The sequence below is a fragment of the Hippoglossus hippoglossus genome, chromosome 4, assembly GCF_009819705.1.
Source record: "Hippoglossus hippoglossus isolate fHipHip1 chromosome 4, fHipHip1.pri, whole genome shotgun sequence".
NCBI lineage: Eukaryota > Metazoa > Chordata > Actinopteri > Pleuronectiformes > Pleuronectidae > Hippoglossus > Hippoglossus hippoglossus.
In genome coordinates this window covers 13,854,095-13,877,030 of record NC_047154.1, presented here as the reverse complement: position 1 = coordinate 13,877,030, position 22,936 = coordinate 13,854,095, and the positions used below count along the sequence as shown (strand labels likewise).

The 22,936-nt window shown below is 40.5% G+C and overlaps 2 protein-coding genes across 2 annotated transcripts; both read left to right on the top strand.

Moving 5' to 3' along the window:
* The first annotated feature begins 2,430 nt into the window (after positions 1-2,430).
* On the top strand, positions 2,431-8,948 carry LOC117760565 (collagen alpha-1(V) chain-like). Its single transcript, XM_034583687.1, has 11 exons — positions 2,431-2,518; positions 3,781-3,882; positions 4,091-5,284; positions 6,024-6,077; positions 7,055-7,174; positions 7,673-7,755; positions 8,007-8,060; positions 8,175-8,228; positions 8,331-8,438; positions 8,765-8,818; positions 8,903-8,948. The coding sequence occupies exons 1-11, from the start codon at positions 2,477-2,479 to the stop codon at positions 8,946-8,948; spliced, it is 1,911 nt and encodes a 636-aa protein (XP_034439578.1). The 5' UTR covers positions 2,431-2,476.
* Positions 8,007-21,390, top strand: si:dkey-21p1.3 (collagen alpha-1(I) chain). The gene is made up of 58 exons (XM_034582539.1): positions 8,007-8,060; positions 8,175-8,228; positions 8,331-8,438; positions 8,560-8,605; positions 8,765-8,818; positions 8,903-8,947; positions 9,076-9,129; positions 9,243-9,287; positions 9,395-9,448; positions 9,527-9,571; positions 9,677-9,730; positions 9,968-10,012; positions 10,108-10,161; positions 10,245-10,289; positions 10,446-10,499; positions 10,594-10,701; positions 10,805-10,858; positions 10,941-10,994; positions 11,178-11,222; positions 11,328-11,381; positions 11,667-11,711; positions 11,924-11,977; positions 12,169-12,222; positions 12,309-12,362; positions 12,508-12,561; positions 12,647-12,700; positions 12,795-12,839; positions 13,033-13,077; positions 13,485-13,592; positions 14,222-14,275; positions 14,376-14,429; positions 14,576-14,629; positions 14,725-14,832; positions 14,920-14,973; positions 15,056-15,163; positions 15,332-15,382; positions 15,708-15,761; positions 15,866-15,919; positions 16,042-16,095; positions 16,199-16,306; positions 16,445-16,498; positions 16,575-16,628; positions 16,944-16,997; positions 17,082-17,135; positions 17,260-17,313; positions 17,476-17,529; positions 17,624-17,677; positions 17,833-17,886; positions 17,971-18,024; positions 18,109-18,162; positions 18,247-18,264; positions 18,361-18,423; positions 18,573-18,737; positions 18,830-18,965; positions 19,075-19,181; positions 20,065-20,145; positions 20,252-20,461; positions 20,942-21,390. The coding sequence occupies exons 7-58, from the start codon at positions 9,079-9,081 to the stop codon at positions 21,092-21,094; spliced, it is 3,501 nt and encodes a 1,166-aa protein (XP_034438430.1). The 5' UTR covers positions 8,007-8,060; positions 8,175-8,228; positions 8,331-8,438; positions 8,560-8,605; positions 8,765-8,818; positions 8,903-8,947; positions 9,076-9,078; the 3' UTR covers positions 21,095-21,390.
* The last annotated feature ends 1,546 nt before the right edge of the window (positions 21,391-22,936 follow it).

The window sequence follows — 22,936 nt, the reverse complement described above, 5'->3', positions numbered from 1 at the left end:
ATGCGAGTGCAGATAAGAAAAGCTCTTTACCCAGAGCAGTTCACAATGTATTACTTCAAAGTCGTCTTATGTTAAACACTAATTCTAAATGTATAGGGGAAATGTATTGTGCAAAACACAGACATCTCGAAATAAAGGCTAATCTGTTAGAGCTCAGACATACTGACGTACTGTAGAAAACTGTAAGACTTCAGTGAGCCTGTTTGTCCAGGGTGGATTTTATTTCCATGATGTGTAGGTTGAAAGGATGGAGTTCAAGCCTCTGGTGTTAAACTTGACCTTGAATGTTAACGCACAGACTGCTGATGCCGCCTGAATCTGGCAGCTTTGTGATAGAGTTTACATTAACATGTGAAGCGTCTCTCATGAGGACAGTCTCTCTGTGACACCACAACCTAAGCTCCATTCTGTCCCAGACACACGTCTCACAACTGTCCATGTCCGGTGACTGATTAGGTTATAATGAATGTGTGTGTCCTTGTGGCACATGAATGAGTGCATGTATACATCTGTGTGTGAGCGTGCTAACGTTTACATGACAGATTTCCAGATGAGCTGAGTGTGCTGATGCGTCTTCGTCTGGGTCAACGCTGGTCAGGGCAGAGGACGCTATTGGTTGTTTTAGGCCAGGAGGGGGAGGAGCTTTTCCAGTTGAAGCTGGGCCCACGACTCCTCACTGTCGTCAGTGTTTGGCAACAACACTATGAGTGAGAAACAACACCCGCACAAACACACACACACTCATTGGCATAATGCCTAGCCCCTAACCCTAACCTTAATCATATCAAAACTAAATACCTAACCCTAACCTAAACCCAATTCTAACCCAAACCCTACAACCAAGTCTTAACCCTCAAACAGTCCATTGAAAAAGAGAGGACCAGTCAAAATGTCCTCACTCTGTAGCTTTGTGCTTAAAATGGTCCTCACAAAGGTATATGTATAAGTACACACACACATTTTATATTGTATCAATGCTTTTATATATGCTCTTAAAAAGATCATTATTCAAATCCATGCTAACGCCCTATATGTCTCAATGATGAAAAGAAAAAAGATTGCTGTATCCAGCCCCTGACATGGATCCACATTATAATTGAATGGGTTCTTCCCTGACCCATTCTGCATCCTTCCATCAAGTTTCATGGTGATACATCCTGTAGTTTTTGTGTAATCCTGCTAACAGACAAACAGACGCAGATGAAAACACAACCTCCTTATGGCCGAGGTGACAAAGATATTAGTTTGTATACTACATGTAATTAGGTGGACAATATGATCAATATAGACTTTAGACGGAGACAAGCTGCCTAACTGAACTTTTCGATGAAGTCAGAATAATTATCTGAAGTAGCACACCATCTTTTGCTTAAATGAGACAGTAAAAGTGTCCCACACATGTCTGACAGGTTTCCTGCTGCTGCTCTGTGGGATGGCCTGTGGCACAGGCTCTCCCTGGCCTTCTCTCTGTCCACACTCAGCCTGTACCTGGAGTGCAGTCAGCGGGAGAGCACCTCCTGGCGTCACGGCTTGGGACCGCGGATCAGCACTTTGGGCCTGACGCTGCTGGGAGGAGCTCCGAGTCCTCACCACACACCGTTTACGGTAAGCACCAACCTCACCCTACACCAACCGTCATCAGGCAGCCGCCCCTCCCTCGCTCTTCTGATCCCAGTGTCACATTCCTCACCTGGGCCACAGTCCTCCCCCCCTGACCCCTGACAACAGAGGTGGCGGTGCAGGGATCAATGTGAAGTTCAATGGCAAATGGGGTGGAACAGAGTCATATGGTGTAAAATAAATCACATTTGATGACTTTTGATCACATTTGATCTATTGAGGCATTTGTTTATTGAGCAGCTATTGTAATATAGGAGATTAAAATTCAATTATTCTAAGGTTATTTTTAGGAGACTGATTATACTTAAAATATTTGGTATCGATGGATCTCCCTTAACAATATGATTAGTTGAAAGTAGCGATTCCAGTGCAATATGTTTGTAGTGGAAATAAAAGATTTCAAGCTCCAAAAGGTTTAAATGTGAGTCAAGTTGAAAAGAGTCTTACTTGTAAACCTTGAGCTCACATTTGGTTCCTTTGTTTTGATTAAATTGGGATGAAAACTTTGGTAAAAACTGAGAGCTCAGCAAAATCTCCCTGCTCATCTCAGGCTCACAATGGTGTCAGGATTTACAGGGAGGCCCAGCACACCACACCACAGTGTCTGTTGTTGTTCCCACAGTGTCTGATGTGATCCACTAGCTAAGGATTAAGGAAACAAAGCCACATGTGTACAGTATAAGTGGGTGGGTGAGAGTCTTTGGTCGTCTGTCTGTGGTCGTACAGCATAGGCGTGAATCCTCCACAGAGCAGGAGGGGTGTGTTTGTTTTTTCAAGTGCAGCCCCTGCAGGAGTGTGTGAGGACTTACAGACACCAACAGTCAGAGCAGACCACAGTTTGTCTTTGTCAGAAACCATGCAGGGGGCTGATGTGCTGCTGCTGCTGCTGCTGAGCTGCGTAAGTCTGCTTCTATCATATGTCTCTGTTAAAATGTTGTTAGCGGATTGATTTAAAAAATGTTGGATTTATTTCATGACCACTGAAAGAACTTAAAGAATTGTATTTAAATATTAGGAAAAGATTATAAGACTGCTTCAAATGATAAAAAAATAAGGTTTTTCGCAGACTGACTAGAGTTTCTGATCTTATTTCAATTTTTAAAATATTTCTTCGAGAATTTCACGGAATTGTTGAAGTATCGTCTTGCTCCTTAGAATATATGTTACAGAGTAAAAAGGCCAAATACAATCAAGAGAGATTGTCTCATAACACTGGAAATCGCACTTAACTCTATTGTGTTCAACCAACTTTATTCCTTCAGTGGTTTAAGAGGTTTTCCTGTGAATGGAGGCATCACTGTTGTCTTCATGTGTTTTATTACATGGTCGATCAGTAGCCTCCATCATAGCTCAAATATTTTTTAAGGTTTAAATGGATTCTTACATGTGAGAGGATGAGAGACGCGTCAAAGATGTTTCCTTCGACCTGTAAACCCTCATAAAATATGTGCAGGAAATGTCACCATCTTTTCACTGTGTTCAGCATTAGATCACAATGGTGTCATTTTGATCTAATGCAGCAGAAAGAAGTATTTCACCACAGTCACTCTGCAGGTTCGTGATGTTACAGTGAGAGGCCTGACAATGAAACTAACACCTCTTAAAGCAGTGTGCAGACCTGGCTGCGTACTCAGTGCTTCATGTTGACTTTTCTCGTTATAACTGAGTTATACAACCAGCTTGTTAAAAGCCCAGTCTTTGAGTCTTTTTGCACAATTTCGTATTATTTGCTTGTTTAGATTGTTAGTTAATCTTTCATGACATGTCCTTTTAAAATTTAAAAAGTAAAGGGACACAACGATCCCAGAACTGTCTTCATTTCCTCTCTCCAGGTCTTTTCCCTCCACTTTCTCTGGATGAAAAGGGATTTTAAAAAACAGTCTTTCCATTGTAGTATGATGTCATTGCAGTAAGACCAAAAACATAAGTGTTATTAGTTATACAATTTATGGCAGATTACATTTAAATGTGTCACAAATTATAGTTTTCTGTAGAAAATTTCAGAAATGTTTTTGCAACTTTCAAATTGCCTGTGCAATATTTTTGACTCTGGTGCCCTCTAGTGGTCTTGCAGCAGAACAGACCCTGTAGCAGACATCATCACACACAGACTGAAAAATAAAATTCACTGAAGCTACAACTTGTGTTTGTGATGTTCAGGGAACCATCCAGCAGATGATCTTTGTCGTGGGAGATCCTGCAGCAGCCGAGCAGCACTGTCAACATTACAACAACACATGCTCAACACTGACCGACACACAGGTACGAATAACACACAACAAGCATACACTGGTTTAAAGTGCAGGGTTCCACTCACAAAATGTTTGTCCTGAATGTATTAATTTAACAACCTGACATGTTCCATCAAACATAACAATCTATTCTGATTCTGATTCTGATTCTTCTGATTATTCTGATTATTATTATTTGGGAAAAGCCTGATAGTTCTCCTCATTTAAATCTCTCCCAGCAGGCTACAGCAGTAGATGAGGTGACTTCTCATCCTGGCATTAGAGAATCATCCAGACCAGACACTTCCCCTCAGGACACAACTGTGAAGGCCGGACTCCCTGAGCTGACAGGGAGACTGAATCCAGAGAGCAGCACCTCCCCTCTAAAGACACACACTGCTCAGACTGGTGCAGAAACTCAGACTACAGGCTCAACCACAGGAGAAAAACCAAAGACTGTGGGTGAGGAGACGGTTCTAGGTGGAGCTAACGAGCCGCAGACATCACAAATATCAGGGACAATGAAGGAGACACAGAGAACAGAAGGGAGTTTGACAGTCGCTTCTGTCCACACAGCTCACACTGCTCAAGTTCATCAGCCATCGGGTGCAGCAACAGAGGGCTTCACAAGTAATGATGCATCTGTGGTGGAGCCAGTCGAGATGTCTATTTCAAGCCCAAACATCCAACCTGAGAACCCCACAGCTCCAGGCGTCACTTCACCATCCGCAGGGGGAGCAACAGAGACTGCAGAGAGAAGTTTCTCTGATGGGCCTCATGAGTTTGTCATCACTCTGATCTCAGGCTCCACCACAGAATCAGGGTTTGATGCTGCCAGTGTGGACGCTTCACCTGACGGAGGAACAAAGGAGGCCAAACAGGATACTTCACCAGCAATAATTACACCTCCAGTTTCTGTAGTCACTCATCCCTCCCTGGAGGTTTTAGCAGCAGCAGAAGAAGACAGATCAGTGGAGGGAGAGGTGACACAAGACTTTGCTGCTCCTCAGAAAGTTCCAGCTCCAAATCTGACGCTTTCAGCTCCCACACAACAAAGCACAGCAGCACTGAGTAACATCCCAACTGAGGGGGGTAACGTTTCAGCACAAACAGAAACCACATCACCACCGCTACGACTTCCAGGTGGAGAAGAGGGGAGCGGCAGAGATGAAGATGAGACAGATTCAGTGATGGAGGAGGAGGAGGAAAGAGAAGCAGAGGTGGAAAAAGCAAATCATGATAATGACACCGGCATCTTTGAGGAAAATAATCAATCTTCACTTGATTCGATCTCCATGTTCAGCGATGAAGACTTCATAGTCATATCAGAGACTGAGTCGCCACAGCAGAATGTTAAGGCAGCCAATCAGCAGCCTGCATCCTCAGTCAGACATCACGGGGCCGGACTAAAACCTGGGGTCAGAGGTCAAAGGGTAAGACATTGTTTATATTTACCTGTATCTACGTAAATGTTTATTAAGGCCTGGAATTAATTGTCACATTGGAAGTCATTTTGTGTCATTACAGGTCAATCATATAAGTGTCAGAGTGTTAATGATGTTTAATGATGTTATAAGTAAATAAACAAACCACGGAGGAAATGTCTTAAATATGGGAAATGTTCGAATCTAATTTTCTGTCACGACTTGGTATGAAATTAAGTTTGAGTGGAGCCGTGTTGATGATCGAGATGGCAACATAGTCAATTCAAAAGCAGTGTGTGTGTGTGTGTGTGTGTGTGTGTGTGCGTGTGTGCGTGCGTGCGTGCGTGCGTGCGTGCGTGCGTGCGTGCGTGCGTGTGGTAAAAGGGAGGGGTTGAGGTTGAACTCTTCCATGAAACACACCATTTCCACATTATCTCAGACTAAGGACCATGAACTGTGTTTTAATAACAAGCATTTACAAACCACCCTACTTTTTATTAAACATTATCAAATAAAAGGGTTACATTCACCAGAATCCAGACATAATAAACATCTGTCCAGGAGATCATGTTAAACCAGGGCTGTTGATGTTTTGAAAGATCTCATTCTGCTTTTATCAATATGTTTTATGGAATTACTGTTCATTAGTAGAATTATTTGTTTGCTGGTTTATTTATTTGTTTACTTATTTTTGCCATTTCTGACAGGTGAGCTGTTGCCTAATTCTTCTATGTTCCTCTTTCTTCAGGGACTACAGGGTCCACCTGGACTAACAGGGCCATCAGGACCTCAAGGAGACAAAGTATGTGTTCAACTCAAGACATTATTTATTTATTTTGTATGAACAATTAAACAAATGGCTCAGTGTGGTGGGAAAGTGCTGCTCACAAACATCAACAACAACAAACTGCTCAACTCTGCTCAACTCTTTGAGCTCGTTGTTTTGGCCCACAGATATTTGTTAGTCTCTAATCAGATAAAAAGTAGATGTAAATCAAACATTTGACAAGCAGCCAATAAGAAATATACAGTCATTAAAAGGATTTGCTCCCTTTGTCTCATGTCTGTTAGATATGTTGGTAAGTTTGCAGTTTTTTTATACAAAGCAAATGGGCCAGTTAAACCATTTTCCACGAGGATTTAACAAGCAGCTGTGTGTTGAGTTCAGTAGGAACTCAGAAAAAAACCCTGTCAAACTTCGGCTAAACTCCAGTTTTGCCACAAGTCAGCCTTGTATTCCAAGACTAAAGAAAACCTTCATCAACCTCCATGTTACTTTGTCATCAGTAACTTTAACTGTACATCAATCACTCTATGCATTCACAACAAATCAAGAGCACATTCTAAATTCCCCCAACTATAAAATATTAAACATATCTTTAAATCCGGACTCTGCACAACCCTTATTCAACCTATATCCACTAATCAATGAATTATATGTACACAAAACACATATATAAAACTTTGACTCATCCAATAGTCCTTACCTGCTTTACTGAATCCAAACCAAACCATCTCAGATGCAATGACTTTTGTGTAACATGTAACGCTGGGCTTATTTTCTTCAAACAGACCTAAGAATCAATTTATACTGTGGGGGTTGTGTTTGTGAGATTCTTGTGGAAACATCGCTCAGTACGTCTATGTCTATCTTTTCTCTTTGCGTCTAACTGAGATGAACTATTCCTGTTTTGGGCAGTGCTGATCAAACCTGTGGACGCTGTAAACCAAGGTCTGTTTTGCACATCATACAGATGATCTTATCTCTCGTCCTCTCAGGGATATCAAGGTGTTATGGGCAGGACCGGGGGGACAGGATACAGAGGCCCCATTGGTCCTCCAGGGATGCCTGCCATTGTTGTATTCAAAACCTCTGAGGAAGGATGGGAGGCTTTCAAGGTGAACTGTTGTGAATCATCTAATGGTTGTTGGCCATGAACCAGGCCAACTCTGTGCTACACACATACTTGAATTAATGCTGAGAGTATGAATATGGATGAATGAAAACACAACAATGGAGAAAAAAAAATATTTATTGGGTTAATGGAGTAGGAAGTGTTCGCTAATGTTTGGCTAGTTTTCGGATAAATATTTAGGGAGTCTATCAATCTGCAACACATTACATGCTTACAAGTAAGTATTAAAGTCGATGAAAGTCAATTGCATTGTTGGAAGTTGTTGGACAACCATTGCTTCCAATGTATAAATCAAATTTTTTACATTTAAAAAACCTGCCAACCAAATAAAGGTTTAATAACATGATTGTTGCAAATTTAGAGAAACAATTACATGTGTTTTACCATATAAGTTTATTTCTTGTGGTTTGGTTATTTTCTCAAATTACATTATTTGAACTGAAGGTCTGTGCTATAATATTTTTGTGTTGTTCCTTCTCAGAAAAAGAAGATCTACAAAAAGCTGGTGTTTTCCTGGCCAGTAGGTGTTTGCGTTAAAGAACAAATGGTGTTGTCGTTCCTGAAGTAACATTATATTTGGTGATGTTTAAATTATTGATCAGTGTTTTGTCAGTTGAAATCCAGTTGTTCAAAATCCTGCACAGCTGTTAAATCCAATATCTGCATCAATAAAGTTATGGACATTGTTAGCTTATTTACAGTCGGTGAAAAGTGTTTGGACCAAATGTCTGTCTGGGGAATAAATATCAGTACGGGAAAACTATGAAGATGTATTGTGATTAAAATATCAAACATTGTGGTTTTTGTATTTTCAGAAAGTTAAGGGGCCTCTGGGGCCTCCTGGACCTCCTGGAGATGCCGGACCAATCGTAAGTAATCAGATTACTTGACAAGACAAAGCTTAAACAGCTATGTAGGGGTAAACTTTATCGTACCCTGTCATTATTAAATATAAATGATGGTGAAAAGATTCTGTATTCTAGGGGCCACCTGGAATTACTGGGAAACAAGGACCAAGAGGAGCTCCAGGGAAAATGGTAGGTATCTCTACTTTATTTGCATCTCATCAGAGTCGACAATGAGGTTTTCTTAGCAAAATGTGCTGACTTCCTCACATTCCATGTTGTATTGAACCGCAGGGTAGTTCAGGGCCACAGGGTCTGCCGGGGCCCCAGGGCCGACCCGGAAGAGATGGGACCCCAGGAAAGGACGCTGACCCAGGCCCTCCAGGCTTACCTGGAGAACAGGTAAATCCATTTAGAAACATGTAAAAGATGTGTGTATTTTTATTGTTTGTCTGTTAGATGTAAATGTCACTTGGCGCAGTTGTTGCAGCTTGATAAATATATTGTGTGCCTGTCCCTACAGGGTCCCATAGGCTACAGAGGAGAGGAGGGCAGTAAAGGGGAGCTGGGTGAGTGGGTAAGAGTGGCCTGGACTTCTAATGTTATGGGGATTTCAATTATAGAGGCCCAAGTACATGTGTGTTGGTCTCTTTGTCTAAATGTCTAAGTTCTATTTTCTGCAGCTACCTTATATTTGCATATGTCTGTGCTAATATTTCTGCCTGTAGGGTTATGAAGGAGAGGCTGGACCACAAGGAGACAGAGGACGAACAGGAGACAAGGTCAGATTCAGGATACAATACACACAAAGTCTTTATAAGGAGAAGATGGTTGAACTGCGATATTGTATTTCCTCTGTCTCACAGGGAAATAAAGGAGTCAGAGGCCTTGTTGGGCTCCCTGGCTACATAGTAAGTGAATTTACTGTTAAATTATGGCCATTTTGATTGTCCTAACATCATTTTCATGAAGTCTGACTTCAAATCAATGAGAACTTTTCCCTCAACAATGCAGCATCTGAAATGTCCTGTGTTTACAGGGAATGCCCGGAGCCAGGGGTCCTTCTGGTTTTCCAGGACCATCAGGAACTCTAGTCAGTGTCATGCTGCTCACTGGGTTACAGTTATCCATCGCTACTGAATTAAAATAACTCTGTAAATATGATAGATCTTGATCACAGCCGTCTTTGCTTTTTATTGTTTCCAGGGAGAGATTGGAGCTCAAGGCTTCAGTGGACCACCAGGCCCACCTGTGAGTTAAATAACATAATATGGAGATAATACTATAATTAATTTGGAATTAAACAAATAGCCACTGTTAAAGTAAGGACAGCAGCAATTAATTTGTCTGCTCCTCAGAGCAAAATTGGCTCCAGAGGACTGAATGGTGTTTTAGGAGTGAATGGACCTCCGGTAAGTAAACAGCCAGCTCATCAAGTTGTGGAGTGAGTTATTAAACAATATTTGTGAAACATAATTTTATGTTATCAGGGTCATCACGGTGCAGTGGGTCTCAGAGGAGCAGCTGGACCACAGGTGCACATGCAGATTCATGCAGACACTGAATAATAATAATAAGCACACTACATTATCTTAATACCTAAATAAATGTCTAATCTGTGTGTACATGCTTTGCTTCAGGGAGAAGCAGGTCCTGAGGGCACAGTTGGATTTCCAGGTGTTCGTGGTCCTCAGGTACAACAAGAGCATTTGGTCAGAAACGTTGTGTTGTTGTGATGTGATGTGTATTTACAGTCACTGCAGATTTACTCCTGTTACTTGAGCTATTGGTATTTTATTATATGTGTTTCCTTGTATGTATATGCATACCTGACTCATCATACAAAAACACAGCAGCCACACTTTATTGAATTAGATTAGATTTATTAAATGACAATATTACAAAATAAATTTGATATTTGTTTCTCTTAGGGAAATCCAGGACCAGATGGACCAGTGGGTCCTAAAGGAGACCCTGTGAGTACACTTAAAAAATGAGAATAAAATGTCATGCAGCATTGGATGCAGTTATAATTCTTGACTCTCCTCTGTCTTCTATGCATTTTCACAAGGGTGATCCAGGAGATGAAGGAGATATAGGAGAACCTGGACCACCTGGACTTAATGTAAGGCTATGAGTCCAAATCCTCTACAGAGGTGACACTCACTACCACAGATATGAATTTAGATGTAATTTTTCTCATTACAGGGAGCCAATGGGAATCCAGGAAAACCTGGACCCTCAGGTGATCCCGTAAGATTACTTAAAGCAATTTCAATATTGACTCCATCTAAAAAATGTATTTATAAACATGTTATCTATGGCAATATTTAATTATCTTAACTTTCCATGTCATTATAGTGTTGCTGCTCTTTTGGTTACTAACTACTGCACGTGTTTCTCTACCAGGGGGATAAATCCAAACGCGGTGACAAGGGTGATTCAGGGTTTAAGGGAGACATAGTGAGTTACATCCTTCCTGTCAATCTGTACAGATGATTTCTAATCTGTTCTTTGATCAGAACAGTGAACATTGTCTTGTTATGTTTGTGTACAGGGGCCTCCAGGGCCTCTAGGTAAACAGGGATCAAAGGGTCGTCGAGGCCCATTGGGGTTGGAGGGACTTGTAGGACCAACAGGGCCACCAGGACCTCCTGGTTCCAGCGTGAGTGAAATAAACTTAATGGACAAAGATATATTCACAAGATGCTACTGAACAGCAACTGAAATTCCCACGTTTTATTTTGCATATGCTTCTATTATTATAGGGGTTTGATGGCATCATGGGGGAGCAAGGAAAGCAGGGAAAAGATGGTCCAAAGGTGGGTTTGAGAAAACTGTCGGTATCATGTCTTTTTCTTTTGAGTATTTTGTGTAATCAAGTGTGCATGTATGTTTTTGTAGGGAGATCGAGGGCCAACTGGTATTCAAGGAGCCGCTGGGCCTCGAGGTGACAAGGTTGGTACAAGTGTGGATAATGAACAAGTCAGGTCAATTTAAATGTACATTGTACTCACACCAGCAGAGATTGAATTTTGGTCTAATATAAAAAATACTGGTGACAGTGTCAATAGAGTTTTGAGTTATTTCCACCTAATGTTAAATCCTAATCAATTATTATTATCATTTTTCCTACTGGAGGGTCGAAAAAGCCAAGCAGGATTTTCAGGAGTACCTGGTCCCATTGTGAGTATGAGAGTGTACTTAATATAGCTGAAGAATGAAACATAGAATAAATAAATAAAATATAAATTCTAGATGTTGATCATTGTTCCCATCGTCTATTTGCAGGGAGAGATGGGAAAATCTGGGGAGAGAGGACGTGAAGGAGAACCTGGTATTAAGGTTCCTATGTGATTACACTTCTTGTTCTGAGCTTATGTGACTGCTGTGTTCAGAATAAATATATTCACTATTTGTGATTTTCAACATTTGTCATTTAAGGGCTTTTTTTAACAGCGAAACCTGGACTTTGATATTCAGCCTTTTATATACACTGTATTTCCATGATTACATTTGTAGATTGTTGACTTTTATGTGTTAATTTGTGAAAAGCAGACAAACTAATAAAACTTCTTATAAGACGTTAATAAAACACTCTGTTTGTATGTGTGTAAACTGTTTGTGTAGGGAATGCCTGGATTCACAGGGGAGCGTGGACCTAAAGGCCAGAAGGTGATCACACTGGAACCTTCATATTTACACACAGTAGAGAACATTTTGACATATCTACAATTAGAACCACGTATTGTCCAATAAATGCCATGTGACTTTTCTGCCCAGTATAGTTTGGAAGAATTTGGGGATTTACTCATATATTTCATCCACTCCCATTGAATAAAACACTGTCAAAAGATCACCATCACATGATCTCTGTCCTTTCTTAGGGTTTTCGAGGTCATTTGGGAAACAGAGGACAGGATGGAGCTCATGGAGCCCTGGTAAGGCCAAACACAAACAATATGTTAATACTCATGTTTCTAAATTTGTCCAAAGACTTATCACCACACAAACCAATGTTTTATTTGATTTGATTTTCCAATTTCATGAAAAGATATTTTGTTCTTTTACACAGATGAGTAAAAAAGTCAAGATATGTGATTATAATGAAAACAATACATCTTTCTATCAGGGCCCCATTGGTGCAAATGGAATGAATGGCGACCCAGGAACACCAGGCCCAAAGGTGAGTTTTTAGCTCTATTATCATAAATGAACAAGTCAAATTTCACACAAATTGTATATCTACTATCTGATAAACATCTGCCACAGGGATCACCTGGAAAGACGGGAGCACCTGGCCTCCAAGGACATGTAGGGAAGAGTGTGAGTTATTTACCATCTTTAAAGTTTACAGCTCTTAAATTGATTTAACAACAGACGAACAGATTTAGACAAAGTAAGAAGGTAGGTATGATGTGAATGAGAGATGTTAAGTCAAAGAGCTTTAAATATCCTGTGCCATTCAAAGGGTGAAGCTGGCAGTAGAGGATTGGAGGGGACACCAGGAAAACCAGGAGACAGAGTAAGTTAAAAACTATCATTACATGGCTTCTTACGATATTTAAACTGGTGTCATAATGATGCTGAGATCTGTTGGTTTCCTGTAGGGTGTTAAAGGTAAAGAAGGCCTCAATGGACTTCCAGCGGATGAAGGACTAAAGGTACGAGTCATTTCAAAGCCTCGTGTTTATTCAGTGTACGTGCACATGATGTATATTTTATGTTTCAATTTAATGTGTTAACCTTGTTATGAAGGGTAAGAGAGGCGAGGAAGGACCAAGGGGAAAACCAGGCCCCCCAGTATGTTATTTTTCATATTATTATTATTAGTAGTAGTAGAGGAAGTAGCTGTAGTCATAAATATTTTCCGTAATCAACTGCCATAACAATATCAGTGCAACACTACACCATCATTTTACTGACTTTTAAGTGTAAGTGCTCTGGTATTTTTTTCTCTAAGCTCCATTACTAACAGTATCCCTCTGTCCTTCAGGGTGAGACGGGCATGTCTGGACCACGAGGATACAGAGGAGCTCCTGTAAGATGATTTCAGTGATTCATTCCTTCCAAGCACTTACATCCACCCAGTCCTTTGCTGTGTCCTTAAGTTTCCCTCTGTGAATTATTGACATGTTTTCCTACTATGACCTGCGAGTCTCTCAATATATTTTGTATGGAAATTGGGTTGAAGTCCTCTCATACAGTAGATGTGCTTACTGTCTGTCCCATTATTTGCAAGCTAATCCAACACAGATCACATGATTGCATATTTTAAGGTTTAAAATGTTGTTTCAGGAGAGATAGATGTTGAGACGTCTTTATAGACCAATAGCTTCCATTACATCATGCTTTTGCATTCTTCAGTTGGTCAGTCTTTGTTTAGTCCATTTATTGTTATTCTTGAAATTCTTTTAATTCTTGTTTTTACATGTTTTTTCGCTCCAGGGTATTCAGGGTAACATAGGACCATGGGGTGAGGTTGGGCCCCGTGGCCTTCCAGGTGACCAGGGGCCACGAGGTCCAGTTGGTCCTCGAGGAGTTACAGGTTACCCAGTAAGTTTAATTTTGTGCTCTGGTCAATGTTGACCTTTATTTTCTGACTGTTTGGTAGATTTGGTGTTACATGTTCTTCGTAGCCAGAAATACCACAGTTCACTGTCGTATTAAGTACAAATAAATGAAAATAAGCTCAGTGCTCGTGGTCACCAGTTACTTAACTGTCAAGGTAACCAACAGAAGATGTCAAAGCCTGATCAATGCTTAAGGGTGAAAGCAAACAAAAATCAAAGATGAAACTGACCAAAAAGGATTACGCACTAATTCGCTATGGCCAGGTCCACCTCGACTGCCTACGTCAAGACTTAACCCTTGGGGTTCACTGGGTGCACGGACACTGAAACCATCAATAATGGCTACATTACAGTCATCTGTCACAGAAGACCATGCCAATGAGTCAGCGTGCTCTACCAAGGGTCAGGGCTGGTGCTTCTTAGAAACACTTTTGTTCGACAAGCCCGAAATATCGGCCATGACATTTTTTTTCTTTTAACACCAGTTTTGCTGATTTATTGACTAACAGCCGACCTCTTGTGTCTCAACTTGGGGTTTGTCGTCATGTCTGGTGTAACAGTAAGCATTGTGATAGATTACACCAATCGTTGCTTTATTCTCTCTGTATTTAGGGTAAAGATGGATCCCAAGGACCAACTGGATCAGCTGGTTTCAAAGGAGATAAGGTTAAGTTTCTCCTCTACACAGCACCTTTGTCTCTTTGATGCGCAGGTAATTTGGAGTGAAGCTGTTTAAGGATTCTGTCTCTCCATGTTGTATCTTCAGGGATCTACGGGGGCTTTGGGGCAGGAGGGAGTTGCTGGTCTCGATGGTGAGGAGGTATATTGATTAGACTGAGTTGCTCACAGATTTGAAATTACCTTTTTTTAATTTAACTTGATGCCAAGCTTTAAAAACAGGGTTATGCAATCTGTTGATTTGACTGTAGGAGAAGACGTCCATAACAATGCTGTTCTTGTGTTTAGGGTCCAGTTGGACTGAGGGGACCTGAGGGCTCAATTGGACAAAAAGGAATATCTGTGAGTCAATATGTGACTTTGTATAATTTGTAAAAAAAAAATGTTGAGGTCATAAAACCTCTGAATAATTGGATGTAATTTAACATACATTACAGGGTGATAAGGGGAACACTGGACCTCCTGGACAGAAAGGGCCAAAGGGAGCTGAAGGTGACACTGGCAATCAAGGGCTACTGGGAACAAAGGGTCTGCCAGGAAAACAGGTGAGTCAGATTTAAATAAAAATACCTTTTGAGTTGTATTTTACAAGGGAATCTACTCAGGACAATGCTTTCTGCTTTTTTGTGTAGGGATACAGGGGAGCGCAGGGAGACAGAGGAAAACAGGGGGTTCTGGGTCTCAAGGTCAGTCATACAAGAACAATGACAAAGAACATTAGCTAAGGATTGTTGTTAATGAAAGTGGTGATTAATTATGCTTTTGCAGGGTGATCCAGGCATCAAAGGCCCATCAGGTGTGCCTGGACGGTTCGGACCAGGGGGCAACACTGGGACGGCAGGAGGCAACGGCCAGAAGGGGCTCCAGGGACAAGCTGTAAGTACCACTGTTCGATTTCTTTTTGAACTGAAAATTATGTTAAAATTCTGTAATGTCTCTGTCAGGGTAATTTGATGTTTATGTGATGTATAAGATACGTGTGAACATGTTTGACTATTACACAGCTGGAAACAAACACTGTAGGTTTATTTCTTCTCATTTCAGGGCCCTCCTGGGAGTATAGGTCCCCCTGGACAAATTGGACCATCAACACCAGTATGTCCGACTTAAAATTGAACTTACATGTTTTCAATTGTAGGAAATCTCCACCCTGAAAGTTTTGTGGCCTTTGTGTATGAAACTGCTTTTTATGTTATAAGCCCTTCAAGGTTGGTGATCTGTGCCATACAAAACAAATGCAACTTAACTTTGACCTTGACCATGAATATTTTGATTGTATTAATCCTTAAAGAATACACAGATCAGCAGACAACATTAAAATTGGTTTCCTTTATGAATTAATTAACTTTCAATTATGCAGTTACATGAAGTTACATCACCTGTTGTTTCAATGTTGTGGCTAATTCCCGTGTTTTTTCAGGGTTTACCAGGCAACAGGGGCTTTGATGGCAAAACTGGAGGTTCTGGGACAAAGGTGTAATGTACCATTCATTCATTCTGACTCTCTCACTGATCTGTCCATTTAAAGGGCTTTATTGACATTTAATTCTCTCTCTGATGTGTGTTGGCTAAATTCAGGGCAGTCACGGTGAAAAGGGCAAACTCGGTCTTCCAGGCGTCACAGGAGACATGGTGGGATTTTATTTTCACTTTCCCTTTAGGCATCATTAATCAGGTCAAGCATATTTAATGGTCTGTATGAAGATGTAACCACAGTGACACAGTGTGTTTATATAACCCTCTTTATTTCCCAGGGCATAGGAGGTGAAGTGGGTGCAAAAGGAGAACCTGGAGCACGAGGCACCGCTGTGAGATTGATTATTTGAACTCTCAAGAACTGGATTTACAATTCAGAGTTACTAAACGTGCAAGTTTTCTCACAATTTTAAGTACGTCACTGCAATTTTTTAGGGGAAACTTGGGAAGATCGGGTTCATCGGCTCTGCTGGTGCTAAAGGTCAACCTGGACCTGCTGGTCCTCGTGGAATTCCAGGAGCTAAAGGAAATCTGGGGCCAAAGGTAAAAGGAAGCCAGTGTATTTGTCCTATTAAAGTAAAGTCATCATAACAGAGTATTCACCTTCATTATGTTTTAAGTTTTTGATGATTATGATCAGCTGAAATCTGATTTTTATTTCCCATTATTGTTTTTATAAAGGGAAAAAGATCCCAACCTGGAAGGAAAGGGAATAAAGGGACCCCTGGGAAAACTGTGAGTTTTATGATTATTGATACGATTATCTTGTCAAAGTCAAATCCTGGACATTCTAATGAAGTCTGATTTTTAGGGAGCTGATGGAGAGGCGGGGAAAACAGGACCTGCTGGAACACCTGGAAAACCAGCAAGTATCCCTTCTGACAGATACTGTTCAATAAATACCTTTATATATATATACTGAAAACCCATTACTGGTCAACCACAGCTCATCTCAAATATTAAAGGTTCAGTGTGTAAGATTTAGGTGAAAGGGATCTATTGGCAGAAATTGGATATATTATAATCTTAGTGATGACAATAAACATAAAAAATATATTTTACATTGGGACATATACGGATTATTATAGATATAAATATTAGATATTTGAACACAATAAAAAGTTAAAGAGAGGAATGTGTCGATGATAACTGGTTTCTTGTTTTGTGATTTTGTTGTCAGGGCTTGAGTGGCCTGGACGGGTTACTGGGGGTTGAGGGTAATGAAGGATATACGGTAGGAAAAATGTACCATGCTGCAATTTATTATTGTTGTTCAACCATTTTACTGAATTAAATCTCTCCTGTGCTCACACCAAAGGGTGCCGTTGGTTTCAGAGGAGCTCCTGGAGCACCTGGCTGGTCCGGCAAGATGGTAAGCTTAATAAAGACGCGGATAACATGAAACTCTGCAAAAATGTGGTGTCTCATTCATAAATGTCAGTTCTAGTGTGGTTTACATTTCTATTTTGTGGTATTACATACATTTAATATTTCAGGGAAAACCGGGGCCTCCTGGGATCAGGGGAAACACTGGAGCAGGAGGGTTTAAGGTACAATATTATGTCATTAATTTAAATGTCAGGTAGATATTATCACCATATAATGTTCGCCTTAAATATAGTTAGTGATTTGGCTTCTTATCAGACAGTTTAACACAATTCACTGTGAAATGTGTCTTATTGGGTCTCAATGTGTCTTATTGCATCACTCAGGGTAAAACTGGTCCAAAAGGAACACGTGGACCTTCTGGACCAATTGGGCCAAAGGTTTACAAGTTTTTTCAGTATAGTATTAAAGTCATAAACATGGCATCATACACCCGTTCATGTCAACATCTGTATCATCTGTGTGTGGATACAGGGTATTCCAGGACTGAGAGGAGAGAAGGGGGAATCTAGAAGTCTTGGTACAAAGGTAAAATGTCCTCAACCCACAATAAAATGTATCCTAATAGATATGTGCAACATCATTCATAGATAAAACGTGACACAAAAAATAATGCATTGTCTGAGAATCACACGTCTTTTCAGAGAGCAATTTGTCTTTGGTCGTCTGTTCTTCATGTACAGGGTCTCCCAGGTGAAACAGGGCTCTTGGGACCGATTGGGCCCCCGGGGCTGAAGGTTGGTTGAAATGATTTTCATATAAAGTAATTCAACAGCAAAAACATCAATTAATGTTGATCACATTTATAACTTTTATCTCAGGGGAATCCTGGTTTGCAGGGGCTGAAAGGTCAAATAGGTCGTAAAGGAAAACAGGTAAGTTATGTTTTACTTTTTATTTCACACTTTCTTTTAATTATGGCAATAGCAAATTATTGATCAATCATCTGATTATCACAGGGAAACACTGGTCCTCGTGGTCCACCTGGGCTAGGAGGCTTCCATGGACTTCTTGTATGTTGTTTTGATTACTCTGCTATTTAAAAAAATGTTTTACTCACATTGGTAACTAAATACATTTCTAATTGTCTTTTATAGGGCAAGCATGGAAAAAAGGTGAGTGTTTGTGTAGATAGCATCATGGTCTATAGATAATTGTAGTCTCCTCTCCTCTTGATGCAAGACAGAATGAATGTGTTTGGATCTTTACAGGGAGTGAAAGGTCTCCAAGGCAGGAGAGGACCTAAGGGACTGAAAGGAAAGCCTGGACCTCCAGTAAGACATTTTACACATGGAATAAAACCTGATTGACAAACTTAGCTGCAACATACTGATAGGAAGTTGAAGCTTAGCAGCAGTGAATACTGTGTAATGGCCAGTAGCTTCACACCATGGTCTTGGAGTCATACTCATGTCTTTCACAGGGGAAACCAGGAGCTCCAGGCAAACATGGTTTGACACAAAGAGGACGATCAAAGCCAAGACCAGGTCAAAGAAATGAGCCCAAAACAAGAACAAGTACAAGATCTAAACTGACAAAATCCAGACAAACACCCGAACTCCCGAAGCAAAAGGGAGGGCAACAAAAAGTTGGTACAAGCTGTCTGTCTTCATTTTGCTTTGCATTCAGTCATATTCAAGGGATTGCATCATGATTCTGGTAAATTATGAAATCCTATAGAGGCCCAGGCTGGTGAAGACGAGATTGCCTCGAAGTGATGAGGCAGAGGAATCTTTCATTTGGCCCCTGGGAACACAGGACGACCCCGGAACCACCTGCCATGAGCTGGGACTCATACACCCACATCTGACTGATGGTGAGGGTCTCTCAATAGACTCATAATGTTGTAAATCAGTCACTGACTTTATGCTGTAAAATACATTCTCCTGAATGATGGACAAACACTGGACTTGATTATCTTTCAGGTTACTTTTACATGGACCCCAACCAGGGCTGTGTTTGTGATGCTTTGAAGGTTTCCTGTAACTTCACAGCAGGAGGAACAACCTGTATAGACCCTTTACAGTCACAGGTACACTCATTCTCACATGGTTTAAACCATTAGAGGGTTAGCTGCTGTGTGGAGACTGGCCTCACTTTATTTATGGAGGTCAGAGCACAGTTAGAAGAACTTGTAAAACATTCATTTTCCCATTACCCTGTCTGCACTGGCACTGGCATAGCACAAGCAGGGAATTGTTTTCAACCCGGACTGTGTTTGCGTGTGTGTGTATATACGTGTGTCTGTGTGCGTGTGCATGTGTGTGAGTGTGTGTGTGTTGACAAGATAACTCAACAACAACAGCAGGGATTTTCACTAGATTTGGTGGGAATGTTACTTAGGAGGGAATCTCCTGATGATTACCTTTTGGAGCACAGGTCAGGGTCAACAACAATATACTCCAAATAGTAGATTTTAAAAGATACCTCTGTGAATAAGACTAGAATAACATCTAAAATCTAAAGCCTATATTAATCAGAAAATAATCATACCTATCATATGATATCATTTAATAAGTGATGTGATGAAGAAGTACAAGGAAGTCAGAAAACGATGTTATTTAGATTGACCAATCATTTGTCATCATAAATGATATCACAAAGGCTTAGTTACGATATGTAGTGTTACAGTATAAGAAAGTTAACATTGTTTAATTGTGGTATAGTGCTCATGCAGGGTTTTCAGCTACAGCAACAACTTAACATAAACTAATGGTGTCACAGCACAATCTGGCTTCTTGCAGGTTAGGTTAGATTTACCTCCAGCATATATCGTAGCATATATAAAGCTACGTTTCCAATTATTTGTGGGTTTTGGGGACTATTAAAAATAATTTTGTGAAGAAAGGGAATAACATTTTTCTTTTGTTATAAATAAGGTGGTGCTTGTTCTGTAATAATGTTCTGTTGTGTAGATTAAGCTCAGGTGGGAACCGGAAAAGCAGAAATCTAGGAGATCCATCCAGTGGTTTAGTCAACAACATGATGGAAACAAGGTAAGTCTAACTCATTTATGGACTTCAATGCGGACAATGTATTACATCCAACAATAAGTGAGTTATTCCCTCCACCGTAAAATGAATCATTTCACGTCTCCATTAGTTTGAGTATGCTGGTGTGGATGTTGTCCAGCTGAGGTTTCTGCGGTTACACAGCCATACGTCTTTCCAGCACATGACAGTCAGCTGGGAAGTGGGACCCTCCTGTGCTGCCACCGCAACTAATTCAACAAATTGGAGTATCCACATCCTGGGAGACTCGGGCAGAGAAATAGATTCTCACTTAATTAGAGTGAGCAGAAAACAGTGTGAGGTAAGTCTAAACTGTTTTGTCATTCTCCAAAACACAGCTTATTACAGTTTAGCAGTTTTCTTTTTACTGTTAAAATAAATATTGTAAGTAGCTCTGTATTGTTACGACAATGTGCAGACAGCATTGCAAGAAATGACAAAGAAAGATTGGCATTGGACTGTAGATCAAACCCTTTCTTTTCAGTAAGATTAATGCAAATTAATAAAAAATTGTCTGACATTGCATATTCTTCCTGCATTGGCAAAAAATGTTTTACCAAATATATCACCTCAGCAATATAGATACAGAGATGTGATTAATTGATTTGATCAATACATTTTCAATCGTAAGCAGATGTTTGATGCTAGATGAAAAAGATTTCCCAGTCTGCCATTTTCTTACCCATAAATGGTTTCAACCCTGGATATAATTATAAATTCCGACAGGACAAACTTCCCCTGTTCTCGTCACGTCTATTCTGCTGTCCTGGTTATTTTGCAGGAGCACATGGTTGTGAGGGTTCAGGGGAGCACTGAGCTGCATCGAGGAGATATGGAGTTGCTTCCTCTCAGAGATCTGGGTATAGCAATGACGGGACCGACTGCCCTCGCCCCTGAGATCACTGTGATCCTGGGACCCCTCTGCTTCCTGTGACCAATTAGTGATGTGTGTGTTTATTTGTATGTGTATTTAAACATTGTAAATATCATTTTCATATAGAAAGCAGCTATATACCGTATGTATCTAGATATTTTAAATGAATAATTTTGATAGGAATAATTTACTCTGTATTTTGTGTATATTTATTGAATTCATCATATACGCATTTAATAAATTGCTCTTAAATTTTAATGCGTCAACAAACGTTTGAATAAAATTCTGTTTCTAATCCTCCTTGCAGGGGATTGATGTGCAGCACTATCAAAATAAAAGTATAATTTTGAACTTGAAATAAAACTGAGTCATGTGTATTAGCCCTGAACTAATCCCCAAGTTTGTTAAGCCTGCCACTGACAAGTTTCAAGTTCTGACATTTCCAGAGACCACATAAAGTGGGGCGACATCTCCCTTGGAATTTCCATGAGCATTGGAACGTTTTGAACATTAAGGGTTATTTTGATTTTCCATGACCAGCAAACCGCACCACAGAGCGTCCTCGTTGTGACAGAAAAAGCCTGCAGCCATTGAGCTTGAGTCACAGGGTCCTCTCCAACAGACTATAGCAAATCATCAGAGTATGATATCACTGTCTCCTACCACTAACACGTGGAGACCTCGTACCCTCACATATTCAATCATGGTTCTTTTTTTTGCCCTTTGATCATATATAACACAGTCCTGGTGCAAAGGCTGTCAGTAACTGTATGTACTAAGCTAGAACGGTTATTACTAAAAAACTATGGTCACACTGTCCTTGTGTTTTTGCAGTTAATTGTATTTGCCACATTCAACTCATGAGACCAGTTATAATTTGTAAGCCATCATGCTTTACTGAGAGGGCACAATGTCTCATTCAGAAACACAGAGTTCACTGTTGACTGAATCAGACTCAATTTAAAAACATTTCAAATCACACTGCCTTCATTAGAACAAATTTACCGGTGTAACATTTATGAACATTGTTTTAGTTATGGGTAATGTGTTGACCAACATCATTGGGAGAAATGAATCCCCATCATATGATTCATTTGATGTGATGTCATGAAGAAGTCAAAATGAAGTCAGAAAATGATGTTCATGTTCATGTTCTTCCTCGTAACTCCACACACAGACATGTCTGAGTCTCCAGTGTAGGACACCTGAACTCCTCACAACCAAACAGGGCACATCACATCTTACATTCCATCACTGATGTTAAACATGACTCACATGACCTGCATGAAAGGAGATCAGAAGTGTTAACTAGGGGGGTCTGTATTTATATAGAGCTTTTTTAGTTTGATGACCACTCAAAGTGCTTTACAGTGCAGTTTATTGCCATTCACCCATTCACACACACACACATTCATACGGTGCATCTATGGGCAGCACTTTTCCTGAAGGTTAATTCAGTATCTTGCCCAAGGACACTTCGGCACGCAGATGGGGAAGACTGGGATCGAACTGCGACCCTCACACAGAGCGCTCTTCCCCCCTCAGCCATACCCGCCCTGGTAGGTCCTGTATGCATATGGATGTGGGAAAAAAGTGGCCCACGTGTGATCAGTTTTCAACAGCTGTTATCCTGTTCACCGTCCATTTACATTCATATACACTGCTCTCACTTTATCGCACTGATGTCGTCGTTGTTTTCTTTCTGGTTTTTACTTGTGTTTTTTCATGCTCTATGGGCCTTAGAATTGCCCCAAGTTCAAAACAAATAGTTGTTTTGAATTTGAAGCAAATTAGGCCCAAATATCCCTAAATAAATGTGGTGCTCTCGGCGAAGGTGTAATCAGGATGTAAACCTAAAGCTGCAACATGTGGTAAATGGTGATTGTGGCCCAAATAGCAAAA

Excerpts from the sequence above, each read along its gene's own strand:
- si:dkey-21p1.3 (XM_034582539.1), top strand. The coding sequence starts at position 9,079 with ATGCCCGGAGCCAGGGGTCCTTCTGGTTTTCCAGGACCATCAGGAACT. Across the intron at positions 12,223-12,308 it reads CAGGAACACCAGGCCCAAAG|GGATCACCTGGAAAGACGGG; the intron begins GTGAGTTTTTAG and ends CATCTGCCACAG. Across the intron at positions 16,096-16,198 it reads CTGGAGCACGAGGCACCGCT|GGGAAACTTGGGAAGATCGG; the intron begins GTGAGATTGATT and ends GCAATTTTTTAG.
- LOC117760565 (XM_034583687.1), top strand. The coding sequence starts at position 2,477 with ATGCAGGGGGCTGATGTGCTGCTGCTGCTGCTGCTGAGCTGC. Across the intron at positions 5,285-6,023 it reads CTGGGGTCAGAGGTCAAAGG|GGACTACAGGGTCCACCTGG; the intron begins GTAAGACATTGT and ends CTCTTTCTTCAG. Across the intron at positions 8,061-8,174 it reads CTGGAGATGCCGGACCAATC|GGGCCACCTGGAATTACTGG; the intron begins GTAAGTAATCAG and ends TCTGTATTCTAG.